This window comes from Phalacrocorax carbo, chromosome 2, assembly GCF_963921805.1.
Source record: "Phalacrocorax carbo chromosome 2, bPhaCar2.1, whole genome shotgun sequence".
Lineage (NCBI taxonomy): Eukaryota > Metazoa > Chordata > Aves > Suliformes > Phalacrocoracidae > Phalacrocorax > Phalacrocorax carbo.
Window position 1 is genome coordinate 157,145,575 of NC_087514.1, and position 17,248 is coordinate 157,162,822.

The window sequence follows — 17,248 nt, forward strand, 5'->3', positions numbered from 1 at the left end:
CTCAGCCGTAGCATGGTAACTTTGCAAGGTGTGACTAGGCATAGTTTGCACAACAATAATTTGTTAGTATCATTTACTTCTGTATTTCAGTTTTGTTTATGTGTACAGAGTGTGCTTTCCGGGATTACAGTAGAGAGTGGGACTATTCTCATCATCTTCCCAATTTGGGAATTTTGAGTAATCTTGTATTCTGTTTTCCAAGTTCTTATGGAGTGATAAGTGCTTTACTGATCAAAGCCAGAAACATTCAGAGGATGATTTAGTCTTACCTTCTGATTAATTACCAGCCTTAGAATACAGCTCACTTGATTTATTAGAGTATTATTTTAGAAAACCTAGTAGTCTAGTTTGATAGTATGTACAGACATTCATGGTATGGGTGTGATTATAATCAAGCATTTGGAATGAAATTTCTGATTTCTAGTACTTTTAAGGTAAGTGTGTATGTCTTCCTGTGGATTGCATGCACAGACTAAAGGCTCCTACTGCAGTTACAAAAACTGCATAGCAAAATTCCTGACTAGTGTCTCAGAAACAATTTCAGAGTGCTTAGTCAAACATGGTATTCCATTCTTAATGGAGCTGCTATGTGTAAATGGAGGCTAGTAGTTCACTTTCCAAAGCCCAGGACCCAACTTAAGTATAAGATTAGAGTACTTTGGAAGAACACTTTGTCAAACCTTATTACATCTTCATAGATTTGTTTGGGGAAATGTAACAGAAAGCTTTTGCTTGAGGAAAAAAGGTTAATTATTGATTTGCAGCAAGACAGTGGGAGAAATTCCTGATTTCAGAAGCAGTTCAGATTTTTAACAGCTGCTCTTCATAATTTTCACATATGCTAGAACAAATCTGAATTTTAGGAAATATTTTGGGGTGGTTTTTTGGCTGGTTTGGGGTTTTCTGTTTTGTTTCATTTTTACCTTGACAGCCTCTACATACCTGAGCTTAGACATTAGCAGGCATATCAAATAGCCCATTGAGAATTTGTTTTAATACAGCAAAATAGTCCAACTGTTGTGAACATAGATTTCAGAATGGTAAAGGGAGGATTGTAAAAAATTGAATGCAGCAATTAAATTAATCATGTAATGATTCAGTGCAAAGAAAGATTCTGAATTCCAAATTATTCAGTACCGTATTTGTGATTGGTGAAAGTAAATAGGTGACTGAACATCAAAATTTGGCGATTTATTTTTGGCTAGGCCACTGTCTTGCTGTGTGGCTTTTTGTATAGTTAATTTTTCCTTTTAATATAGTACTGCGGAAGTATTTGGCATTTTTAATTAGCTGCTGCTGTGACTCAGAACCACCAGTAGTTTAAGACAGATAACTAAGAAGGGAAGCTTATAATTGTCCTTACTGGTATGGATTCTGCTCCAAAGCTTGACATGTCAGTTTAATTTTAGATAACCATTTTGATGCTCCTATTTTAGCCAGTGTACAAATACCTAATTTAATATAGTGAAGAACAAATCTTGTTCTAGAACACTGGTTACAAAACAAAGAGGCAACTCATTGAAGGACCCCTTTAGCATTCCTTCTTGCAGAACAGAAAAATACTTTAGTTGTAAGAATATGAAGAATTCCAGAACTGTTCATGTGGAAACTACATCATATCATCTCTGAAATCTTTAAACTGAGAACCCATGTTTATAATGCATAGTTCTCTGTTTCTTCTGAAACTGCTTGTTTTGCAAATACTTAGATCGCACAAGTTCCTTTGTGGCTTTTACTTACGCATATTTTATAAGCCTTTATGCAACTTTAAGTTTTTATACTATACGCACTTATGTAACTTCTTCATCTTTTTTCATGTCTTCATTATGAAAAGGAAGTCTTGTGCAAATATAGCAGAGACAGTTGTGCAGTGAGTGGTTATTGGTATAAGAAGCTATATAATATAAAAATATGGATATTTATAGTAGTGATTAAGCTTTTTCTTATCAAGCTCAAAAAGTCAAGAACCACTCCTCCAGGAATTCAAGCTGTTGAAGGAAGTGATTCCTTTAAAGTACTGTGTTGTTGTTTTTATTATCATCCCACACTTTTAAACTAACTTTTACTGGGGAAAACCAGAGTTTAAATAATTGGAAGTGAATTTCAGGACCTGTAAGACCATCTGAAACTTATAAGACAGCTCTGAAAATTAACTAAACAAAAAATTAAAATATTGTTTAAAAAGGTTCTGAAAATTCCTCAGAATTGTACAAGCATAACATTAGTCATTTAAATAACTGCAGGCTCCTCTTGCATGGAATAAAATAGGATATGAATTTAAAGTCCTAGGTTCTACCTCTGTGAAGACATTTGCCCTATTATGAGCTTGAATATGCAAATAAATTTGGCATAAATTCCAATTAATTAAAGGCAGGAATTTAAACTGTGGGTACTCAGTTCAGAATTAAAGTGAGCTTAATGGAATTCAGTGTAATGCACTTAGAAAGGTTATGAAAATTAGCTTTCTGGAATGGCCGTGGTAGACAAGGTCTACGTTATTGCACAAAAACATACTTGAATTAATTTTCACATGAAATATTAGTGCAGAAGAGCTATTTCACCCTGAATTCACATATTAGCTTGATCTGTATTAATTCTTGAATATAGACAAGCTCAAAGTTGAAGGATTTTCTACAGCTTTATAGGATTGAATTTAGAATTATAATGTTTTCACTTTTAGACTGTTTGTATTATCCATGATAAATAAAGTAAAACACCAGTCCATAACTAAATAATGTATATGTGGGCTTTATTTGCCTTCAAAGTATTAAATTTAGAATTGCTTTTAATTTTGTTGGCTCGAAGAATCTGGAATTTTTGGTTCTACCCAGAGATATGACCCACCATATGATGATCGGTCCAGAAGGGAAATAGAAAATAAAGTGTAAATTAGGTAATTGCTGCTCATTTCTTTCATGTTTTTCTGTTTTTATTTGCCATTGATTTATTTAGTTATAAATATTACATGGTTATCCTCATTCTTTTTCTTGCCTTTGATCTGAATGTCTCTTATGACAAGGGAAGAAGAAAATTGGATGATTAGAATGGTCAGGAGGTTCCCTGAACTGCCTCTTATCTTGCTGTTAAAAATTAGCCAACTTTGCTTGTTGTATATACATAGTCTCATACGCACACACACATATATATTTGTTTTACCTTGGACTCTGAACAAATTTATTCCTTCCCTCTTCCTTCCAAGAGAGGAGAGCTCAGGCTCTTATCATTGCACTGCTATCTGAGAAATAAAGTGTAGTCTGATGGTTAGATTTCAGGTTTCTCCCTGAGATACCTTGAATTTCATCTTCATTTCATTGCCCGGTCTCTTTTTCTCTCCTTTAAGAGTCCATGGGGCCAATTATTTTTCACCGAGTGTCTAAATATATACTTTTCCCCTTTTTTTTTTTATATTTGCGGTTGTACAACCAGCAAAATGTGTAGTGTAATGCACTGAAAGCTATCACAAATGGTAAAATGTCCAAGGGTTATGAGGCTTGCCTGAGATTTTTGATGAGCTGCCTGGAGCTCAGAACGTGGTCCTATTACTTATGTGCATGGATACAGAACTGAATATGTTTATGTTGGATAAGTTACTCTCCAGGCTTGCTGGTACTTGGTTTCTAAATACTGTTTTCTTGAAGAAATAGGCTTAAGCTTTTCAATTCAGTTGGCTGTCTCTTTCAGGCAATTTAATTACTTAAATCTGCTTGAATTCAAGATTTTTGTATTCTGAAGAGGAGCTTTAAGATGACCAAGAGAAGTTCCAACTGCTTTTAATTTATTCAGCATTGCAGAGAGCAGAAGGGCTCTGACTGTGACTCTTCAAGGCCATTGAAGTTGATATGCCTTGAAAGCTGATTGTAATAATAACTGAGGTTTTACTGAACAGGCAGAAATGTAAGGTAAAAACAAAAAATTGTATGTTACCATAAGTACTTCCATACATTTAAAAATTCATCACTTCCATCTACTGAATTAAAGATACTAACTTGCTAGAAGTGTTTGGGGAACAGTATTTGACAGGATATTCCTTTTGACATTAAAAGTCCAAACTTTGTGAAAAAATATTTTTTTCCTTCATTGTAACAGGCCAGAAACTCAGAAGTTCGAGCAAACGCAGCGTTTTTGTTTGTTGATGCTTTTCCTGTTCATGATCCCAGTTTTAACACTGAAGAGATGGACAGTGAAATTCAGAAACAGTTTGAAGAACTTTTCGTAAGTTTTAATGAAATTAAAATGTTAAAAATGAAACTGCCATCAAAACCAACTCAAAAATAAGCTGTGGATGCAATTAAAATTTATGAAATTTCAGGATAGTATTCATAGGGTGCAGAAAGAACAAAAGTTAACTAATATTTTAAATTTCTGTAGGATGTTGACAACAGGTGACATGCGCCATTTTCAGCTCTGAAAATGAAATATTTGGGAATGTTTTTCATTAATCTGAATGAAAGATGTTTTTGAAAGACTAGGTGCATGAGTAATGGATCTTGATCCTTACTTAACCCAGGATTGGTGAAGACAGCTTTACATTTAATATGTAAGCATTCAATGGAAGTCTGGTGCTGTATTACTAAATACTTCTGAAATGAAATATAATGGAGATAAGAACCTAAAAAACTCTTTACTAGTCTAGATGGTTGAGAACAGGCGTAGTATTTTCATTAAAAAAATGTTAGGGAAATCCTGAGTATGGTCTCAAAAAATGTAAATGTCAGATAATTGAATGCATTTCAAAGTTTCTCTATTGTTGCATAGGAACAGTGGCCTGTGTAAACTCATTTGTAAATAGAAGGCTAAATATTCTTAATTAAGTCACGAATGCAAGACTTAATGTGACCTATTTTTTTAAAAAAAATATTTCAAAAGTCCAATTGAAAAAAAGTTGCCCAGTATCTGTCATAATTTTGCTTCTGATTTAAATTTCCTAGTTTGCTTCATAATAAAATGCCTTGAGGGAATATTAATATTACATTTCTTTCCTAGCGGAACAATTTGAATAATGCTCTTAAGGGTCTTTTCCAACCTTAATGATTCTATGATTCTATGATTGATAGGTAATGGAATGCTCTTTGTTTATGATGGGTTAATGTCAAACAGCAGTAGAGTCACAGTAATGCATATACTCATATTATTATTCTTCTGTTTCTTTTAGAGTCTCTTAGAAGATCCTCATCCAGTTGTCCGCTCTACAGGAGTCCTCGGAGTTACTCAGATAACATCCAAATACTGGGAGATGATTCCTCCAAATATTCTTGCTGACCTTTTAAAAAAACTAACTGGAGAGCTGGCATGTGATATAACATCTGCTGATGTCCGATGCTCTGTTTTCAAAGTAAATAAAATTTTTAAACTTTAAAATCATGATTGTAGTTTTTACATTTTACTTGATGCAGAGGTTTCTAGTATAGGTCACTTTAAGTCAAGGAAATTACTTATTCTTATTTTTATTCTATTCTATTATTTCTTATTTTATCTTATTACTTATTACTTATTGCAATTTTTGTGCACGTTTTATAAAAGCCACACATTTGGAATTAACAAATGCCTTTTAAAATAGTGACTGTTTAGCTTTGTGACTCTCGATCACTTTTTATTTCTAGTCCTATATACATTGTTTGGACCTAATAATTTAGTTATTTTAGCTATTAGAAGTTATACTTAGACTTGGAAAGGTATGCAGGCAGGTTCTGGTAGGTTTCCATGTCAGTGGTTTTAACCACATGCACAATTATGTTATGATTTTGTACCCCACTTTGCATTTCTGAGATTTGAATTAATATAATTACATACTGTTTCTCTGGAAATGCTGGCCTCCCGTGCATTGCTCAGCATGTTAGGATTAGTTCGTCTACATCTTTCTGGCATCCGGTAAATAACCAATAGTTCAGACATCAAAATGAACTCCTTAAGTAATATTTTCACTTAATGTGTCAATTCAGCCTTATTTTGGACCTGTCTTCATGTTAATACTCGTCTGCTCTGCTATACCTGCATGGGGGTCTATACTGGATAAGCAGAAAGTGCTACTTTAAAAATAACTTGGCAAAAAAAGATGTATTTTTAATCTGAAATTACCAGAGTTTAGGGATCTCGTATTGCTACCACAAAAAGTACTTGACACAGTACCCTCAAGTAGAAGGCAAGATCATGGCCTCAGCATAGATCTGAAGCTGCTTCACCTGAAATTATTTCACTGTTCACTGGAGATTTGAAATAATCACAGCAATTTTTACTAAAGAATAATACAGGGAAAATATGCATGCACAATGTCTGTCCCTACTTAATTTAACCTTTCAGTTCAACAATCTTTAGCTACATCTTTTTGCAAATCTACTCTTTAAATTCTTTTTTTTTTCTTTCTTAGCATAATCTTTTTGTCTTGCAGTGCATACCGATACTTTTGGACAACAAACTAAGTCATCCGTTACTGGAACAGCTCCTGCCAACAGTCAGACACAGTCTTCATGACAATTCAGAGAAAGTGCGAGTGGCTTTTGTTGATATGCTGCTGAAAATTAAGGCTACCAAGGCTGCTAAGGTAGGATAAGCGATGCTTGAGAAGTAGCAAGAATGAGATAAAATCAAGGCATTTATTTAAAAAAAAAGAACCAACCTTTTAGGACTACTGCAGTAGTCCTAAAAGGACAAAAATTTCATGCTAAATGTAGTAATATTCTTAATTTCAGTTTTTCCCCTCTTCATATATTTAAGCATATAACTGACTTTATTTCTGAGACTTGTGGATTCTGTTGCTGTTAGTCACTTCTGTTTATTTTAAAGGTTTTGATCCAAATGTAGGTAGTAGTATAGAAGTACTTCTTTCCAGTGATTTTGCGTATTCTACTGAAATCATGTTGTCCATGAAAAGTCTTTTAAAATCAATAAAGAAATTGTAACTAGTCATGGTGAGCTTTCAGCTGTTCTTCACAGAAATACTAACTCTGTGAGATATTACTGTTTGGATATTACTGTGGCAAAGATTTTTATAGATGTGCTGGAAAGTTTGCTTTTCTTTTGAGCCAAGTATACTCTTCTCCTTTCCCTCTCCCCCAGATTTTTGACTAGTTTGGGATGATGAGTAGGTCCAGTGGTGTGTCTGTGCTTGCCTGCTTTTTTCCAGCGGCTGCTGGCGTCGCAGGCGCTCTGCAGAGCTTTTCCTCAGCGTGTTTCTGTCTTCCCTCCCCTCTCGTGGCCGTACCGGGCAGAGCATCGGTACCGCCAGACTTCCTGCCTGGCTAGCTCAAGTCAGGACACTCTCACCTTCTAAGTGCTTAATGCCTTTATCGAATTGCTTTTTATTTTTATTTACCAATTTTTATAATTTCCCTTTGTCTTTTGTGGGCATGTCCTTCGGGATTTTGTTATCTTTTTATAGTGTTTTCAAACAAACTTTGTGTTCTGCTGTTGACTCGTATTTAGGGTGTTACTGTTCAGCCTTAGACATTATAGCAGTTTTGAGTGCTTCCCCCACTCTCTGCTGTTAATGGTTTCCTAATTTCAATTTCATATTTTATTGTAATCATGTTTTTGTATCTTGCTAAGCCTAATTATTAGGATGTGCTTATCCTGTGCTAGGCACATAAGCTATATGAAATCAAAGGTATGTATCTCTGTTGTTCAGGAGAGAATTAAATAAATACCTGGTTTGTCAGATTTTTAAGGATTCAGTGCTCAAGGAATACATCTATCCCTAACAGGAGAATTATCTACTTGCTAAATGGGAGCATTCCACCTTTGATGACAGGACCTCAAAGGCATATATTGAGATTAGACCACCTCAATACCTTCCAAATTCCCCAAAATATGATCAGAAGACAAGATAAATGGGAGGCGATTTCAAAATTGAGAGCTTTGAGCTTCTTGCACACAGGTTCAGGATAAAGTTTACAATAATGCAACAGCAAGTTTGTTACTTTCATAATATGTACCTCAGTGCATTGATTAGGCAAGACTACAGAAACATGAAATGGAGAAAAACTCTGCAAGTACAAGGTATTATCATTCAGACTGTCAGCACGAGAAGTTTCCGGCAGGGTCCCAGTAATGTTTGCAGATGATCTGAAATTAACCATGTGCAGCTGTACCTTTACTTAAACAATTGGTTCTGGTTTTTAAAATTAATGGAGATAACTGGAGGAGGCAATTCAGAGTTATAAGCAGCAGTACTCTAAAAGATAGGTTTTTTCTCAAGTTTCTGCTTCAGCAGGTTCTAAAGCCAGGCTTTAGAAGGTAAAACTGAAGTAGAATGGCAGACGTATCACTGTGACACTGGACTTCACACTGATGATGCCTGTGTGTTAGAGGTGTATCACCCGGTTCACAGAATCAGCAGAAGCAACAGACCATAGAACCGTTGCTTGTAACTGTTGACTCTAAAATCTTAACCATGATTTCTATCATAGTCTTGTGTTATTTATTATTCTAAAAAGACTCAGCAAGCATAATCCTCTATTAATCTGGTTATGTGTCATTTTTATTCGTTTCTACATCACTCTGTAACCTCACAGGCACTCAGCACTTCTTGAGCTGAGTTTTAACTCTTCATAAGATATGATATGCAAGTATGATTTAAACTACTGGCACCTACGGTCATGATTTGATCCAATAATATCAGTTATCTGTATAGTAAAATACAACCAAGCTTTTTTAACTTGTATGCAATATCAACAATGCTTTTAATCAGTTTTTAATGTTGTTACTCTGTCTACAGTCTTTTGAAAACAAAGTATTCATGCTGCTGTTAAATGTAAAAAAAATTCTTGTTTGAAAGTTATTTGTCATGCAGTATCAAAATTCAAGCGAACAATCTTTTTGGCTTTCCTGAATTATTCTGAATCTGGTGCCATTAAAGACAGAGAAAAAAGATATTTCTCAACTTCAGGGATATTTTTTTAGGTATTAATTCATTTTTTAGGCATAATGGTTATTTTCCACCCACTCTGTGCTTTATTTTTATGTAGTGAAAGATTCAGATCTTCTAAAGGAAGGATCGGGTTTACATAAAAGAAAAAAAATCCTAGTAAATGTTGGATGTTTTGTCAGTAATTTCCTATTTATTTAAAAACTAATATGTATCTCTGGTAAATCCTGGAATTACTTTAATGCTTACTCCAAGGACCTGCTTTTTATTCTAATTCTAGTAGGGATGCCTGTAGTTTGAAATCACAAGGGAATTAGCTGCTGCAAATATTTCTACGCAAGAATAAAATAATAATTTTCGATGCCAAGAAACCCTGGGTGGGGGGCCAGCTGGGTTTTTTAAATCTGGAGAGTGCACAGCATAATTAATTCAAGATCTTCTCAGAAAAGTTACAAACATGAGTCGTGTTATTGCTTGCATAACAAGCTATTTATTCTTTCTGAATTTCATAGCTTCAGTTACTGTGTTACAAATAAGCTAGAGCTCTGCTAATGATGGGATGTGCTTATGGTTCGGGATGGTTTTGGAAAGGGCCTTGTTCTATACAGGTTTTCAGGCTGTATGCCGTACTTGTAGGTAGTTTGGTCCTACTTTGTCCCATGATGAGAATATGAAACCTGGCATGTAATGACAAATAATTATATTTTGCAGTGAATCCATGTAGAGTAAATAATTCTTCCCTATACCTATGGAATTGCATTAATATTTCCAGTATATTGAGCTGGAATTGCTTGAACCAGAATTTTACTGGTCTGTCAGAGATACCAGGAGATTTAGAAGTGCATCAGAACAGTAAAGTAGCATTGTTGCAGGAATATGTAACCTCAAGTAAATGCTGGTATTTTGGTAAAAATTAAAAATGCACATGCTTTTCAGGTAAATGCTATTTATATTTGTTGAGACTTTTGATGTGGACAACACTTAATAAAGGTGATTGCGTTTTCCTCTTTACTTTTTTAACTCCTCTAATATTTTTTTCTCACTTTAAAAAGTTCTGGAAAATCTGTCCCATGGAGCATCTTCTGACTCGTCTTGAAGTTGATTCACAGCCTGTGTCACGACGCATAGTGAATCTCTTATTCAACTCTTTCTTTCCCATTAACCAACCTGAGGATGTGTGGTGTGAGCGCTGTGTGACTCTAATCCAGATGAATTCAGCAGCAGCTAGAAAGTTCTATCAATATGCTTATGAATATACTGCCCCCACCAACATAGGTAAAGTACAAAACCTTATGAGTCTTTGGAAATGCTAATTTCACACCATGTAATTGCTTTTTAAATTTTTTCTCTAAAAGTGGTACATTGTTGCTTGGTCTTTTGGTTTTAGTATAATACTAGTTTGTAGTTGCTGAAATTCTTGACACCAGCAATGAACCCTGGTGACAACAGTCGTAAGCTTTGTCAACAATGAAGAGAAGCTTTTTGTTCCTGCTCTTAGGTGCTGTACTCTACTCTCTAGCCAGTGTTGTTATCTAGTCTCTCTTTTCCCCTTTCTCTTCGCATGTACCTTAAAACTATCTAAGCTGATATTCATTTATCACACAGAAATTGTGAAATAAAATACCCTGGTGTCTCAAGTGATCCAAGATCTTTATGTGGAAGATTCTATAGAAGGTGAAAAATATTTTTGCCTGATAATCTGATTAACTGGGATTTGTGGATCAGTAGTATTTTCAGGTTGCTCACAGAAAATCTAAAAAGCCCTCCTTCCTATTAAAAGCTTCAGAAACCTTCAGTAAAGAGGGTGTGAACTGCACAGAGTACAGCTGCTTTTTATAAAAGTGCTATTGAACCCTGTGAAATTGGGAAAATTTTGTTTCAGAGGAGTTCTGATACTATAAAAACAAAGTAGTTGGCACAGAGTGACTTGGGTAAAATGCCCAAGCTGTTGCCCCTCGACCGATTACCTTGGTAAGGTAGTTTTGAAATAACATGTGCTAGTGTATTTCAGCTAGCCATACTTTCACCAGAGTGGGCACAACCCTGTCACTTTTACCTAGAGGTGAGCTCCTCACTAAGGAGTGCAATGGTTAGGCTACTACACCTTTTATAAATAATTGGAATTGACATTGGAGGGGTGTATTACTGAACATAGGTCATTAAATTAATAGCTATACCAGATGAATGTAGGAGTTGTGGGAGCTTCCTCTGGTCCTGATTGATAAGGTTGGTGGCTGGGGTTTTTTTGAGTAGACATTTTAACAATAAAATTATAGAACCTGGTGATAATGTTGCCATTTCTTCTTCATATGTGAGGATATAAAACATTTTCACATTTTTTCCCATTCCCTTTTACCAAGAAGCTATCTTTTTTTCCTAAATATTTCTGGTTTTGTTGCCTGCTTTTCAGACTGGCTTTCCAGCGTTGCACTTAGAATGTTGCTAGTAAATGCTTCTTAATAGTAAATGTCTAATTTATTCTTATCATATTTAAATGTAGCTAAATTGATGCTTACTATACGGCGCTGCTTGAATGCCTGCATCCAGAAGGCAATGAAAGAGAGTCTTCATGAGAGTGATGGTGATGATGATGAAAGTGAAAATGAAAGTGAAAAGGAGAATACGAGTGTAAGAAAGTCACTTTATGATAAGTTCTGTTAACATTTTTTCTGTTGTGCTTAATTTGAGACGTAGGCAGTTAATGGTACAACAGAAATCTAAAGGAAAGCACTTGGGCATCAGTGGAATTAGAGGGGGAGAACTGCCGATATGGTATTTTCATGCCCAGCAATAGCAGAAATTTGGTGAAGTAGCTAGAATAAGGTAGAAGAAATATGAAGCATATTTTAAATTAATACTTCTGTAATTCTAGTACAAATTATAATTTGGTTTGATTCTGCAATTAAATTATTCAAAAACTTAATGTTATAGGATGACTTAAATTATATACGGAGAGTAAGAATGAATTGTGGAGTTCATGTTCTACAGCAAACACAATGCCTTTGTGAAATTAATAGAAGAGTTTTCAGGGTTTTTTTTAAACCTTATTTTAACCTAAATTTGTATTTGAGAATATAATAGGTAATATCATCTAAGTGTTTGTATTGCAGGTGTTGAATAAAGTGTTGTCAATAAATGATGTGGCCAGCATGGCAAGTTTACTGGAGATCACGGTTATTCTCTGGAGAAGTATTCACAAAGCACTAGATCACAATGAAGATGCCAAAGAGTATGCTGTCAGAAAATTTGCTTCTGTACTTCCTGAATATTTTAAAGTATTTAAGGTAAAGAAAGCCTAGATTTTCCTGTAAGTGCTTAGATTTTCTTCAGATGCTTTCTCATCTGTTATGTCTTTTGTCTATTTTCATGGCATTAACTATTCTTTTTCATTGTTGCTATAAACGATAAACAACAGCAAGTTTCTTAGAAGCTGTTCTCCAGTTGCAATATCTGACTGATGAACCATTATCTAAATAGTCAACACAGAAATACTTAGGCAATAAATCGCTCTCCTTGTAATGTTTTTATAGGATTCCATTCTTTTGAATGTTTTTGGAACTTTTGGCAATCAGTAACTGAAAATATGCCATTGGAGAAAAAATACTCGGTGTAGATGAAAGTCCACATGTTTTTATACCCACCCCTCCCAAACCTTTTACCCACCACCACTTCTTATTATGATCCAGCTGCTGGAACAAACAGCTGAAGCAGCTGCGGCTCCTTTTTCACTCTCTTGTGTTTGGTTTCTGCTAATTTGATTCTACTTTCTGATGATCTTTTGATGCACTTATTTATTGTTTGGGTTTCATATAAGCAATTAACTAAAATCAGTCATTTTCGTATTTTCAGTCTCCTTGATCTCTTTAATTGTTCTAGTGTTATTCTTCAGGATGCTGTCTTTTGATAGTATGTAATAGTATCTGCTGCACCCTGTAGTTCATTTGGAGGGATTACCTACTGGATGTCTTTTTTGTTTATGGCTTTTGTGCTGAAGTATACTGAGTTATGCTGGCTGTTGCACCTAACAACATCCAAGTGTGCTTTAGATAATCAGGGAGTGGAAAGCCATTCATAGCTACAGAATATTCTGCAGCACAGATACACCAACAGCTCTCCCTACCCTGAAAGCATTTGGAAGTTGTCAAAGACACGCCAAATCTTTTTTTTGGTAGAGGATGTACCATCCCTCCTGAAAGGTTCTGGTGAGCAGACAAGATACCCAGCTTTAGCAAGCAACCGCTTTGACTTTGATATTCTTACAGTGAGTATAAGCAGCTTGGATCTAAAAAGACCTGTATCAGAGGCTTAGCTTCTAAAAGACTACAGAATGAAGCAGCATGTCTCTTTCCTGAAAAGCCACAAACATATTTTCAAATGTTCTTTTAAAAATCATCTTTAAAAGGCTTTCGCTCTTCAAATGTCTAAGTGGGTAATAATTTCATGTGATTGTATTCATGAAGCTTGGACACACAGTCTGTTTTTGAAGAGTCTTTCACATAGATTGGTTTCTCTATAATCCAAGTGAGACTGTGTCATGGTCTAGACCATCTATTATGGTGTTCTGTAACGACTTGTAGTGTGTTTTACATTACCATTGTTACATAAGCACCCTTCCCTTTAGAGCCTTCTTTATAAGTTTCGGATATGAATGAATATTCATGTAAGGCACTAGTTACTTGAGAGGAGTTAGACCGTATCGTGATTGTGCAATTAAATATTAGCCTCAACTAGAAAAACTGTTAGCTAGAGCTGTGATTTCTTTTGCAACGGTTATTAATCTAATAGAGCCATAATTATTCATGGTACTTGTTCTGACAGCTTGTCAGAAAGCTGAATGATAAGATAATTGATAATTGACCTCTGAGAATGGGAATCAGAAGTTTCAGATTGCAAGCCACAAGTTGTTATGAGCTTCTTCCAGTTCCATTTCGGGTGAAAAAAGGGAAACACTTAAATTGAGATAATATAATCGTACTTTTTCAGTACTTTTTAGTTTTGTGTGCATCTGTACATGTACATCATATAGTGTACTTTTTTTATCCTAGGATGAGCGTTGTGTAACTCCATTGATTATTCTGGCATCCTTTATGCCCCCTGCTGCTATTCCTACATTCAGGTACTATTTTTAAATCCAAATATGAATGACAAGAAATCTCTTGTTGACTGTATTTGTTAATTTTTCACAACCTGACATACTAAATGCCCATTTGGATAAATTAATCCACTAAACAAATTTGGTAAGTTGTTAAAATCTGTGAGGTGCAAATACACCTTTGAGCCATTGGTGGATCTTTTTTGGTATCATACTGGTTGATTTTCTTTGAATTATTTCTGCACTGGATATAAAGCTAATACATCTCTTATTTGTTGTTTGTTTTCTTTTAAGCTGTAGTGTGATCTCCAAACTCAGGAATATTGACAATGGAGTTGACCAAAGCAAATATTCTACCCTGATAGACTGTGTGTGTCGCTGGGGTCAAGTGGGACATATTATGGAATTAGCCTGTGATTGGTTGTCTGACACGCTAACCCAAAGAAAGGTGTGCATACGTCAAAGAATTAAGGAACTGCTAGATTACATCAAGGCATCGTGCTTTTCTCTTTTTTAGTAGAAGCAGCCTATTTAATGACATATTAGTCTGCTTTGGAATTAGTTGTAAAGTAAGATGCTAACAGTGTTGTACTGGTTTTGTGCTTTCTTCTCGTTTAGAATATTAAAAAGTCTGGACAACGAGTACGTGTCCAAGTACCACATGAATCGAAGGCAGAATTAGCAATTGATTACATTGAATATTTATTGACTCATCCTGTTAATCGTAGTTGCCTACTCTCTGTTCCTGAAAAGAAACTGAAGAAGCTTTTGAAAATTCTCAGTGCTGCAAAGGTAGTATTGTCCTTACCAAAAACCGTGCTTAAAAAAGAGTGCTTAACGTCATATATTGTCTGAATTAAATTAAAGGCCTGCAAGAATAATACGTAAGATTCACGATCTGTTCTTCCACTCTATATAAAGGTTTTCCTTTTGATTTGTACTTTAAACGAATATTCTGAACTAGAAGTATATTACTTCAGAATTGTTTATAAATGGCAGATTTTAAGCAGCTGGTCATTTTTAGGTGTCTTAAAATTTTTGTGATCTTATGTTAAGCATTTTAAAGGAACCTGACTTTTGGAATGTACATGTAAGGAATAGTCTGAAACTCGCATATAGCATTGCAAAATGAAAGCAATTGAGAGTATGCCTATTGTTTTTTTGTGGGGTGGTTTTTTAAAATCCTTTGTTTAAAGCTGTCGAGAAGAGAAACATTAGAAAATATTTTTCTGGAAAATATAACTGTAAACCTTGATATTTCAGGAGGTTCTTGGCTCGATTATGAAAGCAAATTATGCAGATTCTGCTAGCTGCAATCAAGCAACAGGCCTAAGAGCCTTCAGCCTCTTTTGCAGGTTGAGTATTCATCTTCAGAACCAGGTATGGCTACACGTTTTCAGTATAAGCTGGAGTTACAGCCGGCAGTATAAGGAAATTCCAAAAGAATTGGAAGGACAATTGGTAAACTTTTGGTTTGTTTTTTTTTTCCAGTTTTCTGAAGAAGGAAAAGATTACCTCTCACTTCTGAAGGAGACAGGTGCTTGGATAGAACGTCAAGTTGTACCTTTTTTACTAGGAAGTGATCAAGAGGATGGCACTTCAAAATACAGTAATGTTTCTGAATTAATTATCCAGGTTAGAGGTCTCTTATAAATCAAACTGCTACCGATCTGAAAAGCCATATATGTAGCAATTGTACACTGACAGACAGTGCGCTGGAGTTTTTGGAGCCCAGCAAGTGAATGAGCTAATGAAGGGTGGTCCTGATTGTTCTGAGGTTACAGTTTTGTGCTTTTGCTATTCCTTTGATTGCTTAAAGCATGCACATTTTTTTAAAAATTGCTTTGAGTTTAGTTATAACCTTTATATTTTATAAATATAAATATAATCACGCATACCATAGCAATTAAATCAAGTAGAGTCAACAGTACTTTGTTCTTATCTAGACTTTTTTCACTAACAAGTACAGAATATATATTCTCATCATATCTGTTGGAAGTGAAGATGGAACATGTTTTATGTTCCACACTTGTGAAAATGCCCACTCAAGAAATTTCTAGCACAGCAGGTGATGTAACCTGGGTGTCCCAAATTTTAGGTGTCTAACAAGTAGTTCTTGCCCTCAGTCTCTCATCCCCCCAGTATTAAATAAAAGTAATGTTTATGCTGTTTTATGAAAGGTGCGTTAAGATTGCCCCTGCATCTCTGTTCTGAAAAGGAGAAGAAAAACATTTGCTGAAAACAAGGGTGTAGTTATGTGGTATGGTGGCGCTTAATAGCCTCTTCTGTAGCTTAGAAGGTCCTGGAAGCTGCATAGAATCACCGCAGCTGCCATGTTGTGTTGAGTAGTGCAACAGAGGATGACTTTCGAGGATCAGGAAGGTGGTGTAATTATGAGAGAGGATTTAGATCTAATCGTGTTTGCTTGCTTGCTTCCTTCCTTCCTTCCTTCCTTCCTTTCTTCCTTTCTTTCCTTCCTGCCTTCCCAAAAGAAATAGGTAAAATTATACCCTGAAGCATTCAGTGTGCTTCATTCTAGCCCTGAGTCCCAAGTCCCATATCTTTTGCAGTCAGCAGAGAGGTAGGATGTGAGTTACCTGGGAATCGAATAAGGTCAGTCTTGTACTAAACCCTGATGCTGCAGCCAAATGACTTTTTGAAATGTATAAAGAGATGGGAAACTCAAACAAGGGTTGTAGTTGTTCATTGTACAGGTTTCTTGTGTGTTTTATATGCTGTTGTCTTCTCCCTGTATGAAAAATTGGGTATGCATAGCATAACTCTTCTGTGGCTATTTTTCAAAAGTTTGGAGGCACAGGAATCAAGCTTGTAGAAAGACAAGACACAAAATAGGGAATCTTTACCAGCATTACCAGAATAGTTACAATCAAGTACCTAGGTCTGAATGAAAAAAGAAAATGAAGCTTCATTGATAAGCAATAAGATAGGCAGTTGTCACCTGTAAACCCATCTGACATGTTACTTGACTAGCCAATAACGAAACACAATGATCTTTACTAGTAGATCTGAAAGTCCATTTGCATCGTTATTTCCAGAGAAGAAACTGAGGTGTAAAGACTGATGTGACTTGTCTGGAAGTCAAGAAGAGAATCCGGGCATCTTGCATCTCCTGTAATAAGCCACATGCTTGTTAAGCAGCTCCTATTTGCTTCTCACCTCGTATACTGTTTTTTATTGGAATGAGGTATTGATTGTGCTTTTTAATTGTTTAGAATGTGTATTTCATGACTTCTGGCATTGAAAGCAGACCTAGTTTGTCTCAGAATTTCCATATA

At 35.4% G+C, this 17,248-nt stretch overlaps 1 protein-coding gene across 1 annotated transcript in view; it reads left to right on the forward strand.

The window, feature by feature from the left end:
- NCAPG2 (non-SMC condensin II complex subunit G2) overlaps positions 1-17,248 on the forward strand; it is a 51,313-nt gene that overhangs the window by 21,660 nt on the left and 12,405 nt on the right. The window contains exons 11-21 of the mRNA XM_064445015.1: positions 4,087-4,212; positions 5,153-5,332; positions 6,386-6,538; positions 9,913-10,135; positions 11,361-11,488; positions 11,971-12,144; positions 13,906-13,976; positions 14,247-14,400; positions 14,571-14,744; positions 15,216-15,332; positions 15,444-15,587. Coding sequence (XP_064301085.1) covers positions 4,087-4,212; positions 5,153-5,332; positions 6,386-6,538; positions 9,913-10,135; positions 11,361-11,488; positions 11,971-12,144; positions 13,906-13,976; positions 14,247-14,400; positions 14,571-14,744; positions 15,216-15,332; positions 15,444-15,587 — 1,644 coding nt within the window. The remainder of the gene's footprint in view (positions 1-4,086; positions 4,213-5,152; positions 5,333-6,385; positions 6,539-9,912; positions 10,136-11,360; positions 11,489-11,970; positions 12,145-13,905; positions 13,977-14,246; positions 14,401-14,570; positions 14,745-15,215; positions 15,333-15,443; positions 15,588-17,248) is intronic.